General features: G+C 41.5%; 1 protein-coding gene across 2 annotated transcripts in view; it reads left to right on the top strand.

The window, feature by feature from the left end:
- ACLY (ATP citrate lyase) overlaps positions 1–21200 on the top strand; it is a 70378-nt gene that overhangs the window by 10474 nt on the left and 38704 nt on the right. For both annotated transcript variants that reach the window (XM_087713408.1, XM_087713409.1), the window contains exons 2-6: positions 14439–14603; positions 16368–16490; positions 17828–17890; positions 18623–18813; positions 20228–20307. In XM_087713408.1, the coding sequence (XP_087569534.1) occupies positions 14445–14603; positions 16368–16490; positions 17828–17890; positions 18623–18813; positions 20228–20307 (616 nt within the window). In that variant the 5' untranslated portion in view covers positions 14439–14444. The remainder of the gene's footprint in view (positions 1–14438; positions 14604–16367; positions 16491–17827; positions 17891–18622; positions 18814–20227; positions 20308–21200) is intronic.

A 21200-nucleotide genomic window follows, 5' to 3' on the forward strand; every position in this document is an offset into this window, starting at 1 on the left:
ACAAAACAATAAAAGAGCTACTTACAGAAGGAAGATGACTGTCTTTGCCAGTCTTCAATATCATTGACTCCAATGAATGGCCTGCACAAAGAAGAGACACAGAAATGAACTCTTTCATTGCATTCACTGCATTAGGATGAAACCAGCACACAAAATAATAGAAAAGGAAGATTACTGTCCTTTTGTGTGTTGAAGTCACTCACTGACCACCTTGCTTCAATGAATGACCTGCACAGAGATACAGAAAGGAAGACTTTAATTGCTTGCACTACTATATTAAGGATGAAACAAGCATACAAAGAAATAAAACAGCTACCTACTAACAAAAGATGATTGTCCTAGCAGTCATATTCTGTTGCCTCTTCATCCTATTAAATAATACTAACTGCAAAAGAAATAAAACAATATTGGACTCAATTGTGGTTGTAAGCTGAGGACTACACTACAGGTAACAGAAGGGACCTCTGTTTTCACCCAACAATGTACAGTCTTTTCAGGAAGGATATCTCCCAACAAACAGGAAAGATATAGTTTTTCATCTAAGAAGTTAGATCAAGAATGAATGTCATAGGTAGATTGACAGAGCAATACAGATTTCTTTTTCTGAAATTTATTTCTTAGTTCAAAAAACAGGAATATATGAATTAGGTTCAGTACTTAGGACAGACCAAGTAGCTATTCAAGAGTTAGTGGTATCATAGTTAGAAGCAATGGTAAAGCAAGATATGGATTTAAAACAAGTAATATTTGGTTGGGCATTTCAAAGTTAATACAATACATGTTTAATTTTACACATGTTAACAGCTGCTGAAATTGTGTTTGCACAACAGTGAAAAAACAAAGATAGGAAAATGAATAAATATTAGAATGCGCAGGAATGAATAAATTGACAATTAAAATCAAGAAGGCTTTGAATACTTTTTCACGTGAGATTTATTTTATCAATTGCTAACTAACAGAAACAGAAATTAGAAATCTAAAAATATGAAAGAAAACACCAATTATGTAAGGAAAGGTCACTAAAATGTATAAGGAAATATTATTAATACTTGATCATGATTAATGTGTAGATAACTTCAGGACATTACACACACACACACACACACACAAGCTATGACGGTGCCAGAAAAACATCAAAAGATAACAATTTCTCCCCAAAAGACTGCAGATGAAACCAGTTTTTTTCCCTAACCCTAAGGACAGGAAAGACAAAGCCATGGAATAAAAACCATCAAGGCATTGTGGGAAATTATAAAGGACAGTGACAGGAAGCTCACAGAACCAGCAGCCACCTCACAATTACCTAAACAACCAGGTATCACACAGAAACACACAAAATCTGGCAAAGCTGCCTTGCACCTGGCCTGCCCATAGAAAAGCAGCCACTTTGAGACACATAAAACATGCACCAACTTGCACACTTAAAAGCAACATATTGCATCACAAGTAAAACATTTGCAAAAAGGAATAACATTTCTTGTAATAAACATATTCTATAAACAATAAATAAATAAAAATTTCCTAAAATAATTTTTTAAAAAGATATTCCATAAAAAAATAAAAAAATCCTTAAAAGCCATTTAAAAATATTCTATACACAATAATTTTAAATAAAACCATTTTAAAGTATTCCACATACAATAATTTAAAATAAAACCAGTTAAAAATATTCTCCACAGAATAAATTAAAATAAACCATTTTAAAAACTTCTATACTCAAGACTTTTAAATAAAACGATTAAAAAATTCTATACACAATACATTTAAAAGTATTGAGTTTAGAATTTTTTAAAATGGTTTATTTTAATTTATTGTTGATAGAATCTTTTTTTTAAATAGTCTAAGACAATTCTATACACAATAAATAAAATATTCTTTAAAAAAACATTAAAAGCATAAAAGAAAAAATACTGAATCACTTACCAGCAGGCAGAATCAGCAGCTCTCCAATGCGATGGATGCAGCAGGGAGCTGACAGGTGATGAGGCAGCAGGTAAGCTGGACTGAAGGGACAAGGGATAATCAGGTCAGCTAGGCCCGCTGCCTGGCAGGCTTAGCCAGCCAGGCAAGGCTGAGGATTGGGGGGAAGATAGTGGATAGCAGGAAACCCCCTTTCAGCTGCGGGCTGGCATACGCTAACTTCCCGCCACTGCCGCCACAACCCTTTCAGCCACGTGGCTTACGCCAGCTTGCACCACCCCCCACCATCTTTTAGCCATGCAGCATACACCAGCCTGTGGCTTTCACATGGGAAGGCCTTCAGGCCTTCCCTTGTGAAAGCCGCGGGCTGGCATACGCTAGCTTCATGCCACCACCCACCCCCTTTCGGCCACGGGGTGTATGTCAGCCTTTGGCTTTAGCGAGGGAGGGCCTGAAGGCCATCCCATGTGAAAGCCGCAGGGTGGAATATGCTAGCTTGCCGCCACCACGCCCCTTTCAGCCACGCGGTATATGCCAGCCTCCCGCCACCGCTGTCCCCCTCGCACTTAGTTGCTTACCTGAGGGAAGCAGTAAGCTGCTGGAAGGCAAATTGAAGGGAGGACCAGATCAACAAGGGGGGAGGGAAGAGCTATATCTAGTTTTCCAGAATGAAATAGCACTTAGAGTATATGATTAGGACAAGATAACACACAAATTCAGGTCTTTGCCCATCCCTGGATACTCGCATGACAATTTTGGGCAAATCACAAGCCCTCTGTCTTACTATCTTGAGTAAGAGAAATTAGATAGAAGTCTGACATAAATAACTTAAAAGTTCATCCTAGATTGGATTGCTAGGAAGGATGCCAAGGTAAAAGATTAAAGCAAGCAAAGTGAAGCAGTTAACTTCTTGGGCTGAGTGCCTTGGGATTACAGGAGCCTTCAACTACTTGATTTCAGAACAAGGCTAAAAGTTCTCTGAGGACAGATAAATTGAGAGTTCTTGCTTAAGGAAGGGAAGAAAGGGAGAGAATGTGACAAGGACCACACCAGCCTCTTCAAATCCTCTCTCTTGTATTTTGCAACCTTGGCTATAAATAGGGGCTCTTCAATCAGCAGACTTGATTGCTTTACCTGTAATTGTGTCCTCCTTATCCTCCTACTGTGGTATCTCGCAGCTTTTTAAATGCGAGGAAGAGACTGTGTGGCGTATATGTGTGGGAATAGGGGAGGTGTATTCAACTAGACAGGGCTTCTAAAAAAGATAATCACAGAATGCAATTGATGGGCTTGAACACCAGGTGACTCAGCCAAGACAATGTCCAAACCTCTTGTATCTGAAGTGGATACACTATACTTAATATTTGCTAATAGCTGTACTCTACAGCTAATAGCTGTACTTTTCAGAGACTCTTCTCTGCTATATATAAAGTTGGACTCCCACTCCACAAGTACCTTTAGAGATCAAATATTTCTACTTTAATGTATTTTTAATATATTTGTAACCTACTTTAAACATCTCTGGAAAAATGGTGTGGGAAGTAATACTTGGAATTAAAACCAGGAATATGAGTCCTTTGCCTTCTAAATCAGCTCTATTTTATTTTGATTACTAGTAGTTTTCTAAAAACTTAAATGCTGATCTATGTCTGCTTCTTTTAAATCAGATTACATGACATTCGTATATAAGAAATATCAAAGGAATTGAGTTTTTCACTTTGGGCTGAATCAGCCTATGTGTTGAACCCATATATATGGAGAAGAAGTAGACAAACATTTCTGTAATTTTATTTTGCAAGAACACTTACTTTTCCAGTACTTCTGCCTAGTCAAGAATTTTTATGTGTAGAAGGTAATGATGTGGAAAACAGGCTTCCCAAAGCACAGATAATCTGGAATTGCATATGTATATCTTCAAAATGAGGGGGATGAGAACCATAGCCTCAACTCTTCCACGAACAGAAATATTTGCTATCTCATAAAATAGATTGTATACAGTGAGATTGTTCACTGTGAAACAGCAAATGATACAGAATGGACTAATGAGGTTAGGAGATTCAAAATTTGTTCTAAAACAGAGCAATACATAAATAAGCATGCTTATTATACAATTTGTATAGCAGTGAAAAGCCTGCTAGATTCATAGCAATCTGATCTACTATTACATTAAACTTTAGAGCTTTACAAATCAGAACAAAATGTGGCAACCAAACATTATTTTCTAAAGTTCTCATTATGATAGGACAGTAGTATAAGCCAACATAGATATTCTCCAAAGATGAGAAGATTTAAAAGAACAATCTGACACAAAAACATTTAGTACTGACAACATATATTCCTTCCTATCCCTGTATCTAGAAATAAATACTTAGTCAGCACAATACAAAAATCTTTTTTTGGTGATGGATTTCAGATGTTTTGTAGAGAGAGAGTCTGAATATCTTTATCTGTAACCACGCAATGAATGAAAATGTGAGTTAATATTTCCTTGGCTATCAGATATTTTATAAGCAAGAATTTCACAAAAGAATAGTGAGTCATTTTTAAAAATTATATAATTAGTATATGCTCTTCTTTCTGGCTCAGTTTTATGTTAATTGATTACCTGGTTTGTGCCTGGAATCTTAAGCACATTAACCAGGAAAGGGAACACACTGATGACAAGGGGAAACCAAAGAACTTAGTTAGGAAGTTTGCTTTCTTGCTTGCTTGCTGCAGAGGAAGTGAAGACTTTTCTTCCAAATTCCCCCTTGAAGAACTGCTGCTATTTATTTAGCCTGAAATATTTTTCTTCATTAAAAAACAACAACATTTATTATGGACAAAAAGGTAAGTTGGGGGGAGAAGCAAATATTAAAAAAAGAAATGTTCACTTCAAACTATTGTAGGATTGATGGGAAAAAAGAAAGTTGATTATTGATATAGATCAGTGGTTCCCAAACTTTTTCAATCCATCGCCCCCTTGGTGCTACAAACTGATCCTCAGTGCCCCCCATCCAATGGAATTCATTTTTTTTTTACTACCGGTTCCATGGGTGTGGCTTGGTGGGCATGGCTGGGGAGGGTCATGTGACTGGGCGGTTTGCATGACGGAAGGAAGATAATAACAGTAAAATTCAAAATTGTAGCAATTAATTGCACATTTATTCAAAATCCAATTTAAAAACCTTTTTAGTTAATGTTAATTCAACAAAATTGTTGAACATAATCCAGTGATACCAGGTTTTCAAAGTCTGAAAACTATTTATTTAGTCATTTATCAAGAGCCTTAATAACTAGTAACTTAGTAAACTCAGTAAAATTTAGTAACTACTTCACTGTTCAGTAAATTCTTAATGTGATGGATGGGCTTGATGAAGTGATACCAGTTTCCCATTGTCTGGTTTTAAGTCACTTAGCAGGAGTCTTAAATCACCACATTTAGTAATCTGGAGTTGATTTCTTCGCTTGAAGAGAAGTTGGATGACCACACTGAAGCCACGTTTCACCAAGTATGAAATGCAACAAGGAGCTTCTTAACCACTTCCATAGTGCAGGATAGCAATTCGAAATTTCTTTCTGTAACCAAAACTCTTGGTACAATTTCTTACACTTTGGCTTCAGCTCAATGTCATTTTGCAGCTCTATGAGCTGTTCCTCCACTACCTCAACTTCCTCAGTATCTGAAAATGGATTTATCTGGAATTTCCATCAAAAGAAGATCCTGATATAGCTAGAATAGAAGCAAAGGAAGACTCACCGGGCACATATCTGCTGGGCTGTGTGGTTGAGATAAGCGAGGGAACAAGGGAGCAGCAGCAGGTGAGGTACAAAAAGCAGTGAGTGGGAGGGGCAGGAAGTGAGGGTGGAGCCAGTCAGTGGTGCATTTTACCAGTTCTCCGAACTGCCCATAATTTGTCCTACCGTTCAGGAGAACCAGTCAGAACTGGCTGAATTTCACCCCTGCTGGAAGTGCTCAGCTGACTAGCGGCCAACAGAGCCCCAGGCAGAATTGCATACTGCGAAGGGCCCACTTCCAGCATTCCTCTGCCACCACCCCCGCCTCTTAGCGCCCCCCTGCCACCATCCCTTGCCTCTTAGTGCCCCCCTGCCACCCCCCTTGCCTCTTAGCGCCCCCCCCCCCAAGTCATCCCACCCACTTTGGGAACCACTGATATAGATGAATGACAGGAAACTCCTTGTGGACTTTTTAAAACTTAAAATGATTTTGTGGCATTTGATTTTGATGATAGAATACTTGTCACACATGAATAAACTAATGATGTACAGACAGGGAAATGGAACCCAGATGAAGGAATGTGTCTAATGTTTTTAACTATCTTACAGATATAAATAAGTGTTTTTGTACAATTTACTGAAAGTCATATCTCAATACACTTAATATAAATGGCCCTGTATAATACTGACTTGAAAAATATATTTAATATCATTTATCAGGTAATAAAGAAAATTATTTTAAACAGATTTTCACAAAATCACCATGGATTATACTTATTTTGACAATTTCTCCTTACTCTAGAAAATGAATGAGTTCATACTGAGGCTCATTAAATTTTACTGCTGCTTGGAATGGCTCAGTGCTCAAACTCCAAATACAAAAAAAATGGAGCTGCTAGTTCAGTTTTTACTTAAGGGAAATGGGACGAGCCAAAATGAATATTCTTATTTGCCTTAAAACAGACTGCAAGGAGACAGTTTAAAAACAAGGATGGACAGTGAACCTGAATTTTTCTTTTGATTTGGCTGGTAACTCAGGTAGTCATCTTGAAAAAGGATATTTTAACTTTATAAGAAGTAGTACTCATAACTAGTAAGGGAAATATTTATTATTTTTTAATAATGGTTTCCTTCCCTTCAAACCAACAGTTTCACTTTAATACTATCTAATAAAGTTGTTAACATTTTGAATCAAACATTTCTTTTTCCAGAAAATTTATTATAAAAGTTGAATTCCGTGGGACTTGCTTCTTAACAAGTATACACTTTACAATGAAATTCAGCCTAAGATACTACAGAATTCTTCCAAAGATATTGTTCCTGCAACATTTTAGACATTTCTTAGACAGAAATAAGCATCTCACTGGCAAAACTGTAGTTTTTCCTACATAGCACAAGTATGCTATCCTTACAATCTTTTAAGAGTAATAGCAGTTTTAATATTTGAGAGTAAAAAAAAAACATTAAGGGAATAATTTGTTAGAGAATTTGAGCATAGTCTGTATACTTTGTGTATATGTACTTTAAATTTACAGGAAAAGATGCTGATTTTTGCGACCAGAGAAATTTATATATAAATCTCCCTAGGAAGTTACTAGCTTTTTAAAAATACTTTTTGATACATAGGTATGGGTCAGGAGTGGTAGTCTTAAATGGCCCAGAATTTCCTCTAATAGCAGATGATTCATCATGTTCCTATGGTGAATCAATAAGCCTATAATATTATCAATAAATGCTTGTTGCTATATATTATGTTCAGTTGCATAGGAAATTGTGGAATGAGGAACTGAAAGATCCAATACAAGAATATCAATGGAAAACTATTTTGGCAAGTTTCTAGAGTAGAAACATAAATTGAACTCTTATGGCTGGCTCCGGAAGAAATTGGTAGATTCATCTCATTACTCCCTCGACACCCAAAGCAGTAAAAGAGGAAGTAAAGAAGAAGAAGACCTCATTACTACAGTGTAGAAATGAATGCAGGAGAAGGTAAGCAAATAACCCAAAGTTGGAAGACAAGACAATGTTTCGAGGCATACCCTTACCAATGAAGTCAGTTTGGCCCAGTGGTGGGTTTCAATGTTTTTACTACCTATTCTGTGGGTGTGGCCTATTTTGTGGGCATAGCTGGGTGGTCATGTGATCAGGTGGGTGTGGCCAACTTGTAAAATGTGGTGAAACTCATTTAACACCGCTCTTGCTTAGCAACCAAAATTTTGGGCTCAATTGTGATCAAAGGTTTTCCTGTGGTTTCGGTGGGAGGGGCTACAACAGGGCTTGTTACAGCCTGATTGGTTCAGAGACTGAGGGATTTTTCTTAAGTATCCTCCTTTCCCTCTTGGCTCCCAGTTTCCCTCAGTCTTTGGCCCAAACACTAGCTGTGACTCCAGTGAGGTACTATATTAACTTGTGATAAAGATTCGATTAATTGGATATTCTAAAATTACTTCTAAACAAATTGCCATCAGAGAGAGGCCCCAGTCTCACGAAAGAGAGCAGGGGGCTTCGCCTCCGGCTCTGCGGCAACCTGTGAGCTTCCTGCTTCTTCTGAGTGCAGCGGAGGCCGTTTTCGCTAATGATCACCCGATTCTTCACCCACGAGGCGCAGTGGCCATTTTTGGTGCAACCTCGTGGGCGGCGGCCTCTTGCCGCATTTCCAGCAGTGGCCGAATCGAAAGTTACTTGGAAGCCCGCAGGGGACAAGGCGCGCCAGGCTTCACAAAACAACTGTAGCTAAGCCAGAGATCGAGGCCGGCAGGCACCCACAGCCACCCTCAGACACGTGAATGGGGCATGGCCTCCACAGTTCCAGATCTACAGACCCAAGGAGATCTAGTGGAGGAGGGCCAGGGCAGACTTAGACCCAGGGCAGCGGCCTACAGTCGACCAGCACCCTTCCAGAGCTGCTGCTAGGGATGAATCCCGAAGACAAAAAGCCTTGGAAAAACAGGTGGCTAGGGCAGAAAGACTGACACAGGTGACTAGGTCTGAATCTCCCAGCAGATCTAGATCTCCGATTCGGCCCCGTTCTCAAACATCTGGATCGCCCCCTCGGGGCTTCAGTCCTTCCTCCCCCTCTATTTCTCCTGCAAGGTCCCACAGGGAGATGGCCTCTCCTTCTCCCCCCATCTCACTTAGAGCCTATAGGGAAAGGGTGGAAGACCTGGGAGAAGGGGCATCCCGGGACTACCTACTGGCAGCCCAACTTGCCCCCTGAGGGCCTTCATCACGGGGCCCTTCCAAGGAGAATTTAGAGGATTTAGACCAGTTGCCAGATAGCATTAGGAGACTCATCTCCGCAGCTATATCTAGGGGTATTTCCTCGGGCCTAGCCCAAAGGGACAGTTCTTCCCAAAGGGTGCCCAGACCACCGGCGGTTTCCCTCTTCCTCCAGAGGACACGACAATCCTAGGCCTCCTCCCTGAGTGGTCAGTGACAATTCCATCTTGGGGGAGGTCACACACCCAGACTTGGGGTTTTCAGAGGATAAAGACTCCGTTCCTCCAGAGGCCCCAGCATTTCTGGGGCTTTTTCCTCCCCCTGCTTTCAAGTCTATGTTACACAAGGCCAAAAAAGACTACTCAGATTGGGACTCCACCAGTGTCCCAGCACAGGGCTCCCAACTTGGCATGTTTATAAATCCCATCACAGATAAAGAGGAGGTCCCAGCCCCTCCCCTTTTCCTGGAAGTGGTACAGAATCAGTGGGCAAGGCCTTCTTCCTTGCCCAATCCCAGAAGCAGTAATAAGGGTTATTACAATATGGAGCAAATCATCTTGGGTGACATGGCCGACAAGCTGAAGCCAGAGGACAAGCGTGTGGAGCTTACCCTTCATAAGAACCTCAACGCTTCTGCCTGGGCCATTAAGGTCGCCGCGGCAGCATCCTATTTCAACCGCACAATGGTCATGTGGCTCCGGCAGCTACAAGATCCCGATCCAAGATTAGTGTCTTCACCAAGACCTCACTAAGATCATTTCAGCTACCCAGTTTTCGGCAGACGCCACCTTGGATTCCATTAAATTTGTGTCCAGAGCTCTATCTACCTCTAATTGGCAAATGGACAACAAGTCCAAATGGAACCTGGCAGCAGCCAGTTTCTCCAGCCCTACCCTTTTTGGAGCCTCCCTTGATCCCATCCTTGTGGAGAACAAGGATAAAAAGAAGGTCCTACCTTCAAATTCTAAGAAGCCAGACAATCATCCGTCTTCATACAATAGGCCTTCATCCTTCAGGCCTCCTGACCAGGACTACCGTCAGCAGCGGTATGCCCCCTACAGGTATGATAGACAGAGTGGCCGTTCTACCAGGATAGGAATAGGTTTCAAAGTCAATCCAAACGGCCCTTTTGCAGATGGGGCGGCCGTCCCTTCCGCAGGGGGAAATGACTCCAATCCGAATCTACCCATAAGCAGCCGCCTGGCATCCTTTGCGGACCAGTGGGATCAGATAATATCAGATGCCTGGGTCAGGTCGACGGTCAGGGAAGGTCTCCGTCTGGAGTTCCTCTTCCCTCCGAATGCTCTTCAGGACTTTCCCCCCCTCCAGGGACCCAGAAAGGCGCCGCCTAATGCTCCTGGCAATCCAGCATCTGCTGACATTCAGGTGGTCAAGCCGATCCCTCCGGAGGAGTCTGGGCAAGGCGTGTACTCAAACCTCTGTCGTTCCGAAGAGCTCCAGGGGATGGAGAGTGATCCTGGATTTGAAGCATCTAAATTCATTCCTGGTCTACCGGCGCTTCAAGATGTCTTCTCTCAAGTTCATATTACTGGGGATAAGACAGGGAGACTTCATGGCGTCAATAGACTTAACAGAGGCATACGTACACATTCCGATTCGGCCAACCCACCGCAAATTCCTCCGTTTTCCCACAGGGGTCGTCATTTTCAGTACAGGGCACTTCCATTTGGCCTGGCCTCTGCTCCCCGCATGTTCATGAAAGTCCTGGTGGCGATGGCAGCTCACTTGCGCTCCTGGCCGGTGAGACTCCATTGTTACCTCGACCACGTGCTCACCATCCGGATGCTACAGTCCCTGGGGTTTTCCATCAACTTCCCCAAGAGCTATCTCTCCCCATCAACAAAAATCCTACACTTAGGCACAGTGACAGACTCAAGAACAGGGCTAGTTCGTCTTTCACTAAAACGTCTGACAAGTCTCCAAACCTTGGCATGGCACGTCCGCGCAAGTCGGTCAACTTCCATCCTGACCTTGGCACGATTACTGGGCAAGATGGTGTTGTGCATAGGGATCGTCCCGTAGGCCCACCTACACTCCATAATACTTCAGTGGACACTCATTCCATTCCAGCAACAGCGGATGAGCAACTCCCCGCGTACCATTCATCTACCACAGGGCCTCCACTGGTCCCTGAGGTGGTGGTTGTCCCCGTCATTGAAGCACGGAATCGAATTCTGGGAACCGGATCACATCTCCATCACGATGGACGCCAGCCTCTTCGACTGGGGAGCAGTGATACAGACCAGCCTGGAGCAGGGGCGATGGTCAAAGTCTGACCTCAGTTGGCTGGAGCTGAAGGCAGCCTGCCTAGCTCTTCTTCACTTTCGAGACTTGATAGCCGTTCGACATGTACTCCTCCTGACGGACAATGTTGCACCAAAAGCTCACATAAATTGTCAAGGGGGGACCCAATCCCAAAGCCTGTGGCAAGAAGCTTGGAAGCTCGGTCTATGGGCAGAGAACTTGCCATCTATCGTATCAGAACACATCTCGGGCATTGCCAATCACCAAGCCAACTGGTTGAGCCAGATGACAGTGGATCATGGCGAATGGCAGCTGGCTCCAGAGATATTTCACAGGATCTGCCTCCGTTTTGGCGATCCACTGGTGGACTTGTTCGCCAGCTCGAGCAATGCCAAACTTTCCTGATTCTTTTCCTGCTTTCCTGCACGCAATGCGGAGGGCATGGACGCTCTCAGGAGCCCGTGCCCCCCCCCGGCCTTCTGTATGCCTTTCCTCCCCTTCCTCTCATCCAGGGAACCCTGAGGAAAATAGTGTTGGAAGGACCCCATATCATCCTGGTGACCCCATTTTGCTGAGGAAACCTTGGTTCGCGGACCTTGTCCAACTGTCCATATCCCCACCCTGGAGGATTCCCCAGGAGGAAGTCGCCCTGTGCCAGGGAGTCCTGATTCACCCACAGCCCCAGTGGCTCCAGCTGGCCACCTGGCACTAGAGCGGTACCTTCTGAGGGATGCTAGCCTGTCTTCCAAGGTTATCTCCACTATTGAGGCTGCCAGGTGTCCTTCTACCACTCGAATTTATAATTCGACGTGGTCGGCATTTGTGTCCTGGTGTGGGAGATTCCAAATCTCCCCAGCTTCTGCCTCAGTCAGCTAGGTCCTCGAATTCCTACAACACGGTCTACACTGTGGCCTCTCCCATAACACCTTGTGGAGGCAGACAGCTGCCCTATCTTAGCTGGAGAAGGTCATTGGTCATTAACCCAGTCACCATTGGTGAAACATTTCCTCAAGGGTGCGGCAAACCTGTGCCCTCCCCCAGTACACAGGTTTCCCACGTAGGATCTCTCCCTGGTTCTTGGAGCCCTTACAGGTACCCCCTTGAGGAGCCGTTGAGGACCATGCACCTTAGGTTCCTGACCCTGAAGGTGATTTTCCTCGTCGCCATCACTTCGGCTAGATGCATTTCCGAGTTGGGCGCTTTGTCATCCAAGGAGGATTTGTGCCAATTCCACCAAGACAGGGTTGTCTTGAGGCTAGATCCGACCTCCCTGCCAAAGGTCAACTCCCAATTCCATAGGTCACAGGAGGTCATCCTTCCTAACTTCTGCTCCTCTCCTTCCCACGAGAGGAAGGTCCTCTGACACCACCTACATGTCCGCTGTGCCCTACGCATTTATCTCAGGCACACATCTATCAGGCGGTCGGAGGCCCTCTTCCTGTCCTTCCAACCTAGTAGGCTAGGGTGTTTTCCGCAACCATAGGCAGGTGGGTGCAGCAGGCCATCATTGAGGCCTATCAGTCTGTTCACCAGGTTCCGCCACAGGGCATCACTGTTCAGTCCACCAGGAGTGCGGCTACCATGGCCTCCTGGGCTACCAGGGCTCCGCTGGAGGATATTTGTGGGGCGGCCACCTGGGCCTCTCCTTCCCGCTTTATTCGACACTATTGCCTTGATCGTTTTGCTTCAGCGGACGCGGCCTTTGGGATGCTCCAACAGGTGGTGACCCCCCCCTTCCCCAGAGTCAATGATCCACCCTGGGACTTAGCTTGGGTATGTCCCTGTTGTAGCCCCTCCCACCAAAACCACAGGAAAAAGAACATTGGTCCTTACCTGAATGTTTCTTTTCTGTGGTAAAAGTGGGAGGGGCTACTTTCCCACTCTTGGTTTGATCAGATGGGGTTGGGGTGGTCATTGGTTTTTTCTCGGTATATGTGGTGTTATTTTCCTTACATGAGGCTGTCAGCTTTTCCATTCAACCTCGTGAAACTGGGAGGTGAGAGGGAAAGGAGAATACTTAAGAAAAATCCCTTCCTTCCTTCCTTCCTTCCTTCCTTCCTTCCTTCCTTCCTTCCTTCCTTCCTTCCTTTTGTCTCTCTCCCCCACTTTCTTCCTTCCTTCTTTCTTGTGTCTCTCTGTCCAACTTTCTTTCTTTCTCTTTCCTTGTTTCTCTTTCTTTCTCTCTCTCTCTCTTTCTATCTTTGTCCCTCTTTTTTTCTCTCTCTCCCTTCCTTCCTTTGTTCGTTTCTCTCTCTCACACACACATACCTTCCAGTTGGCAAAAATTTATGTTTTGCCAGCTGGGAGGCTGGTAAAGAAGTCTCATTTTCCCTGCTGCCCACAACTCTCGGAGAAAGGAGGCAGGGAAGCAAGCCCCAGGCAACATCTCTGCCTTTTTCCTCAAGAGCTGGCTTCCAGAATGGCCAGCCTTTCCAGCCACTGCGCCCTTCACTCATCTGTGGTGGTTGTACAAGCAAATCATCTGCTTCCTCTTCTTTAGGGGTCAATGGAGGATTGGCTGTGGCAGCCCAGCCCTAGATGCTTTTCCCCAAACCCAGACAGCGCTACTCCTGCCTCCCTGGTGTCCGAGCTGCAGCAAGCGAAGTGCCACTTCAGTGGCGCTTATCTCCAGCCAGGCTGCAAAGCATGCGGAGCAGAGAGCAGCCATGTTCACAGAAGCAGAGAGCAGCTGCCACCTCTGCTGTCCGGTTGTTGCTGCTGGTGGTGATAGTAATAGTAAACATGGATGCATCTTCGCTGTATGTTTCACCGCACCCAGTCTCGTGGAAGGTGAAATAGGAGGCACCCCACCGGCAGAGCCTCCGGGTGGAAGGTGGTTATAATAAAGAGGTGATCAATAGGAAAATATATAGTGAAAAGGTTTGAATTTGTATTATGTTATGATCAAAGAGAATTCCTCCAAGTTCCATTTTATTATAGATGTCATATTGGCACATCTAGGAATAAAATGGAACTTTGAGGAAACTCAAGCTTCGGAGTCTTCTTTCGTTAGGATTGTTACTTGGAACCCTGACGTCTTTTGAGGGAAAGCGTTCCACAGAGCGGGAAATTCACTGTCACTAGTTGTTACTGTGCCTTCTCCATATGTTGAATTGTACAGTCCTGCAGAACTGTTATGCCTTGGTTTCTAGAATAGCGTTAATGTTGACTACAATTATATTGGAGATGCAAGAAACACTTTAAATATAGAATAGTTTCGAGCCATATCTCTGTCAATAAAGTCATGTTAAAATAAATATTCTAAAGTCAAATATTTTATAAGTAACTATAGTATATCTTTTTCTAATTGGCCTTAGGTAACCATGTCTGCCAAAGCAATTTCTGAACAAACAGGGAAGGAGTTTTTGTATAAATACATCTGCACCTCTTCAGCCGTCCAGAATCGCTTCAAATATGCCAAAGTAACACCTGATACTGACTGGGATCGGCTCGTCCAAGATCATCCCTGGTTATTGACTGAGGTGAGAAAACAAAACTGTGTCTTGTAACGTCCTGGAGCTATCTCAGATTCCTATAAAAGTACTAAACACTCCCTTTCTTTAGATCCAACTTGGAAGGCTATCAACAGCAGTCTGTAATCTCAACATTTTCAAAATAAGAAAAATAAATATAAATCCTAGAAAAGTCTTTGTCTGGGTATTTGGCTAATAATCAGCAACGCAAGACTTTAGATACCATCATTGAATTTCCAGTTCCTAGGCCAAGCTAGGTAGAGTGAAAGACCCTTTTTGTATTTGAGATTCCTACTGAGATTCCCATTTACAATTACTTGCAGCCATAGCTGATTGGCATTGGGCAAAGCTTGAGGAAAAGTTAGCACTTTCGTCAGGGACAGACCACCTGCTTCCTAATCTAAAGCGTCCTTTTCTGAAATTTAATTTCAGAAGTCTAATAAGAGAGAGAGAAAGCAGTACTAGAAAAGAATGGCGTCAGAAAAGCCCCTCCTTGGTTTAGCTCCACTCAATTCTCCCCACCTTAACAGGTTGCTTTTGAGACAATATAGTTCTTAACAGAAAGAGCTCTGTACCACTAGCATCTTTGTGCAATATTTGATTATAATAAAGCAAAGGATAGTTAATTGATGTATTTTACTTTCCAGTTGATCATCGTTGCATCTTTTATCTTCTCTGGATAAAGTAGCATGTAGATGCCTCTCACTAGCTTGCTTTGACTTAATTTATAGGCTGCCCCAATCTTTGTCATTATGGGAGGCTTACGGTGTAACAATAAAAGAATGAAAAAATTAGAATATATCACCCAGAAGAAAAATTACCACTTTTTCAGACCCAGGACCTACAGTACAGCCAGGTGTTAAAGGCTCCCTTAAAACATGGACAGGGTAGGGTTCATATAATCTTGGGCAGAATGGTGTTCCAGAAGGAAGGTGTTCTTTATTTTCATTTTTGCTTTGAAAAGTTCTGGGAACCTTCTCCTTTCAAGTTACTTTATTGTGAAAGTAGAATTGCGAAGTAGAGACCTTCTGTCCCTGATTCTTTTGGTTTGCTTGTTCTCCTGGCTCCCATCCAGTTTAATCACATTTGGAGCATGCATCTGCAATACAGTCCCATTTTTCTTGCTGATGGAGGACAGCTCAATTGATAGCTAATTAAATACTATGCACTTAGTTACATGACTCAGTTGTTGCCTTGTGTCAGCAAGGAAGATAAAAGATCAGGAGTTCTGCCAGGAGACAGGAAGGGTTCTGAATATCCTTTTAATTTAATTATAGGATGCCTAAAGTAAGAACAGAAAGAATACTTTCAGATCCCTGGTTCTGACATCAGTATTCGCTATACACATTTGTGATGAGTGCAGTTACTTACAAATAAACAGACAGGAAAGTTGTCTAAAAGCTGCAAAGTATCTTACCATTGTAGAAGACTGCTCCTGCTAATCACAGGGATTCGGTTGTCCATGATACTTTGTTCTAATCTTCATTGTTGTATTTGTGAGGTAGGGATAATGTCATGGTAGTGATGATGCTTTCTAAAGGTATAACATGAAAATACGCCAAAATGAATACATTACTTCCAGGAAGTTTTATCAATCAAACTGATTCTTTTTACATTCTTTTTTTGATATGGCTGTAATGATCAAATTACGATACTTCTCATGGAGAAGCAGTATCTAAATTTTCTGAACAAGCATGTAAGCTATGACAAATCTGATATAATTACCCACAAGGTTAATTTTTCATTTTTGGGTTTTCCTTTGAAACATTCTAGCGTCTTGTGGTGAAACCTGATCAGCTGATAAAACGTCGCGGTAAACTTGGCTTGGTCGGTGTGGATCTTAGTTTAGATCAAGTGAAAGCCTGGCTGAAACCACGCCTTCAAAAAGAAGCTACAGTAAGTATTACTTGTTTCTCAGTAAACCGCATAATTTGGACATTGACCTTTGGAAAGGATAGGGAGTGAATCAATCAATCAATCAATCAATGAAGCCACCAAACATATTTGGAGAACAAAACTTGCCATTGAACTATTTTGTATTTTATAATGAATGACCTTAGCATATAGTACCTATAGGAATCACTATAGGTCTGTCTACGGCATGGGAAATTCACTTTCCAACTCCCTCTTTAAGCTTCACTGGAGTTGATAAGGCCATTTCTAGGTAGTGAGTGCATTCTGAATATCCTATGACAGCTTTTGTTTTGGGAAGAGAATATGACTTTCTTAGGGATAAGAATTGGGAAAAGGAAGGATGAAAGTGAAGCAATTACAAGGGTAGAAAGAGAAGTACAGAATGTAAAAAGGGTAAAAGGAACAAAGAGAAAAAGAGATGCATAAAGAGATACTTTTAAAAAAGAATTCATGCCAATCTAGAGTTTGTATATTTTTTATATAGAATCTCCTTCCTTTTCAAAATTACCATCCTCCTTGTCTTAACAGACCAAACACATATCTCCAGGGTTGCTGCATAAAAAAATATATGGATGCAAAGCATTAATACTTTCCTCACAATTATGACAAGGACGCCATCTTCCATCCAAATCACTGTTGTATCAATTGGACACCTGTACCTGTGTTCTGTGATTTCATACTGTTTTTGATAGCACCTGTTATAAAAATCATAAGGATTCATTTCTTCAATGGCAAATACTGGATCAAGAATTTTTACTCTGTAACCTGTAGGCAAAAACCATTGGGTTTTCCTGCAGATTACCAACGAAAGCTATGTTATAAGTGTGCAGATTAAAAATAATTGTGTTGAATTCTAATAAGTGTGACTTGAAATTCACAGGAAATCAGAACATAGGAATGGGCTTTCTATCATTTGGGTGTGGAGATGATGGGAGAAGAGTAACCATGTATGTGTCTGTGTGTGTTCATTCTCATGGTAGTTTTTCAAAACACCCCAAATACCCAGAAGGGCCAAACAATCACACAGATCCTACTGTAGTCCCTTGCTAATTCATCATATGTTTATTCAATAGCAGTAGACTTATATACCGCTTCATAGGGCTTTCAGCCCTCTCTAAGTGGTTTACAGAGAGTCAGCATATTGCCCCCAACAATCTGGGTCCTCATTTTACCCACCTCGGAAGGATGGAAGGCTGAGTCAACCCTGAGCCGGTGGGATTTGAACCGCTGAACTGCTGATCTAGCAGTAGCCTGCAGTGCTGCATTTAACCACTGCGCCACCTTGGCTCAATGTTTATATCTGTTCTTCTTTTTCACAGATTGCTAAAGCTAAGGGCATCCTAAAGAACTTCTTGATAGAACCTTTTGTTCCACATAAACAGGTTAGTTTGTTTGCAAAGTTCTCTTTGTAGAATTCTCATAGAACAGAATTGTATTTATATTTATATTTTAATAAATGAGCATCTCATTTTGGTGGAGAAGCCTTTCCTCAATCTGTCTTTCAGAGGAAATGGAATATATTCCTCAGCCAATATGACCACTAAAGATGATTGGTGTTTCAGTGTGAATGTGAAGGGCAGTAAGATCAAGAAGATTTCTTTGTCATGCTAAGGACAGGGGGAGGGGGAGGGGGAAACACCCCTTTCTATAATCTCCTTGAACTTTTCAAGCTCCGTTCAGTTGACCAATGTTCTTATATACTAATAGGCACCCTGGAAGTCAGTGTAATGCTGCTAATGGAGATGATGAAATAGGACTAAGATAACATCACAAATCTGTAGAAAAGAGGAAAACAAGTTGTACTTGTTGTCCCCAGTCTTGCTATCATTAATCCTGCTTCTGAGGCAGTCTGGTTTACTGCGTAGTAGTTTAACTGAGGCACAATGAAGTAAATTGATTTTAAGTGAAGCTTTCTCCTTTCTTTAAATTAATTTAATTTTGCTTCAGTTTTATTATTATACAGTAAAACTGTGAAGAATAAAGAACTTGTCAGATCTTGGTGAAGATAGCAGAGGCAAAAGAAAATGTCAGAAAGGAATGTCTGTTCATTTAATACAATCTGTTTTAATCAGTAGGAAGTAAGTTCTTACCAATTCATTATGTTTTCTTCACAGACAGAGGAGTTCTATGTATGTATTTATGCAGCTCGTGAAGGAGACTATGTGCTGTTTCACCACCAGGGTGGTGTGGATGTGGGGGATGTGGATGCCAAAGCTCAGAAGTTGCTGGTGCACGTGGACTGCAAGCTGAGTGAAACTGATATCAAGAAACATCTCTTGGTGCATGCTCCACTGGATAAGAAAGAGTAATTCTGAACTATTGCTTTCTATCATAGGGGATGTGTATGATGTATGGTGCAGGTGAATGATTTATGGCAGCAATTATGCTGACCAGGCCAAGCATTGTCCACTAATACAGAATTTTAGGTTTACAATTACCCAGGGGCAATACATATTCTTCTGTGGCCATATTTTTTTTCTACTCTTTTTGCGTGGTGAATAGGAATATCCTTAATAATGGCTGGAGAGTGCTTTACGACTTGTTATTATGAAAGAGAAAATCTCTAGGCCATTTTCTTCTAATATCCATGATGCATCCAGACACATACAGCTGAAAATAAAAGGTAGAATCTCCAAGTCAGTATAGTTGGTACGTTGGATTGGGACTGAATCAAGTCTCTTATCAACCATACCCCAAGTCATATTGAATCAATCTCTTTCAGTCCTACCTATCTGATAGGCGAAACAATCCAAGACAGAAGGCAGGATTTAATAAAGAAATATTCCCATAAGTAGACTTGTGCCTAGATTCTACCATTATTTTCCTGGACTTTGCCGGTATATATAGACACCAATTATCCAGCAATCACTTCTCCCTACAACTCAGGGCAAGGCAGGCTGAGTCCTTTCCAAGAGAAAAACATATTTCATTGAATCTCAGTGCTTGAAATTGTATCTAGCAGCTTAGGTAACTGTGTTTAACATACTTGCCTTATTGTCTTCCCAAAAGGCTGTAAGAGACATATGTGCTTTTTTCTGGCCATACCTAATCTCAATAGCCACATTAAGCCATCGCCTGTCCATCCTAGAATAGACAAGCTACTGAGAAAGGGGATTGCAAGCTTTGGCCAATCTGGATATGGTTCTTTGGGTCAAAGCCATGTGCCTTCAAAGAAGAGATGGGAGCTAGCCATCATGCAGGTCAGAAGTCAAGGATGGCCCATGTTGTTAATATGATGAACTAAGTGTTTGAATAAGAAACCTAGTTAAGTGCCGGCGTGGCAAAGATAAAACAAAATTGCAAATATGTTTTGTGAGAGTGCCAATTTCCTAGTTACCAGTCTCCCTAGGCACCATTGCTGGCAGTTATTTGAAGAAGTAATACCACAGTTGCTCAGCCAATGCTTCTTCATTTTGCCTAAAACTTTGAAATACTTTGCAAGCCTTCAAAAGATGGTTAAACAATTTTTCCATTTATATGATGTTTGGAATTGTATTTGTGTTTGTGTGTTTTGATTTACAATGTCTTTTTCATCCCATTTAAAATAGAAACTAATACATCTTCCGGGATCAATCAAGGACACTGGCTGACTCATCCAAGTCAACCATTGAGCCTTAGCTAGGCCAAAGGCAGACAGAATTGAGATAAATCCAGATAATATGACAAATTGTTTGATTTGTGCAATTTATTACTGTGTATGTTGTACTATTTTTATTTAGCATCTTGGCAAGCTTCATCTTTGGACTCTTCAACCTTTATGAAGATTTATATTTTACGTATCTGGAAATCAATCCACTAGGTAATGTGTTATTTTATGTTTGTGGAGGATGGATATATTTAATTCTGAATTTTTCAGTTTCTGATGAGTCTTTTTTTAGCTTGCTGGAATAGAAAATGAAGATGGAAGTGAAGCTTCCGCTATAAAATAGTGAATATATTGCCACATAGTCTTGTTACCAAAGGAATTTATATAGTGTTCCTTCAAGAAGAGAAAATGTAAAACTACCCATCAATCAATGTTTAAGGTTCTTCATATAAAACAATATCTTCAGAGATTAATTATGACTGTCAAATTTTAGTAGGCTGCTAAAATCAGAATCTTCAGCAACAATGTTAAAGAACTAATCACAAATGTCTGGTTTTTATGATTCAGCTTTAGTCCAACTAGATGTGATGGTATGATCACATAATTCAGATTAGTTAGCAGATGCTATGCCTGTAATTCCAATACTGTGTGCCAAAACACATTACTGCATTCTGAAAAACTTATTTATGCAATAATAAAAATATTTTGTGACACTTGTATAAGAACTCAAAAGACAGTGTTGGTCATTATACATCTGTATATTTTTATTTATCTTTCTTTATTAGAGTTAGCCATTTCAGTCTATTTCTGACAAGTCCAGAAGTCCACTGTGTTCAAAGCTAAAGAAAACCTTTGAATTACATCTTCATTCATTTATCTTAAAATTAATATTTTGTCATGTCAGTTTGAGAACTCAGCCATAAAACATTGAGAAATGCAAAAATCTATAATCTGAAACATTATTTTGGAAAATACAAATTGTTTAAGTCTCCTAATAATTTGGATTTAATGAAGGCCACAAAAATCTCTGTTCTTTCCATTAAGTATCTAGATAGGCTGACATTTTGCTTTAGGTGGAAAAGAAAATCTGCTTTAATTTTAATTTG

This window comes from Thamnophis sirtalis, unplaced genomic scaffold, assembly GCF_051295495.1.
Source record: "Thamnophis sirtalis isolate CommonGarterSnake01/CBP01778 unplaced genomic scaffold, rThaSir2_p1.2 scaffold_4, whole genome shotgun sequence".
NCBI lineage: Eukaryota > Metazoa > Chordata > Lepidosauria > Squamata > Natricidae > Thamnophis > Thamnophis sirtalis.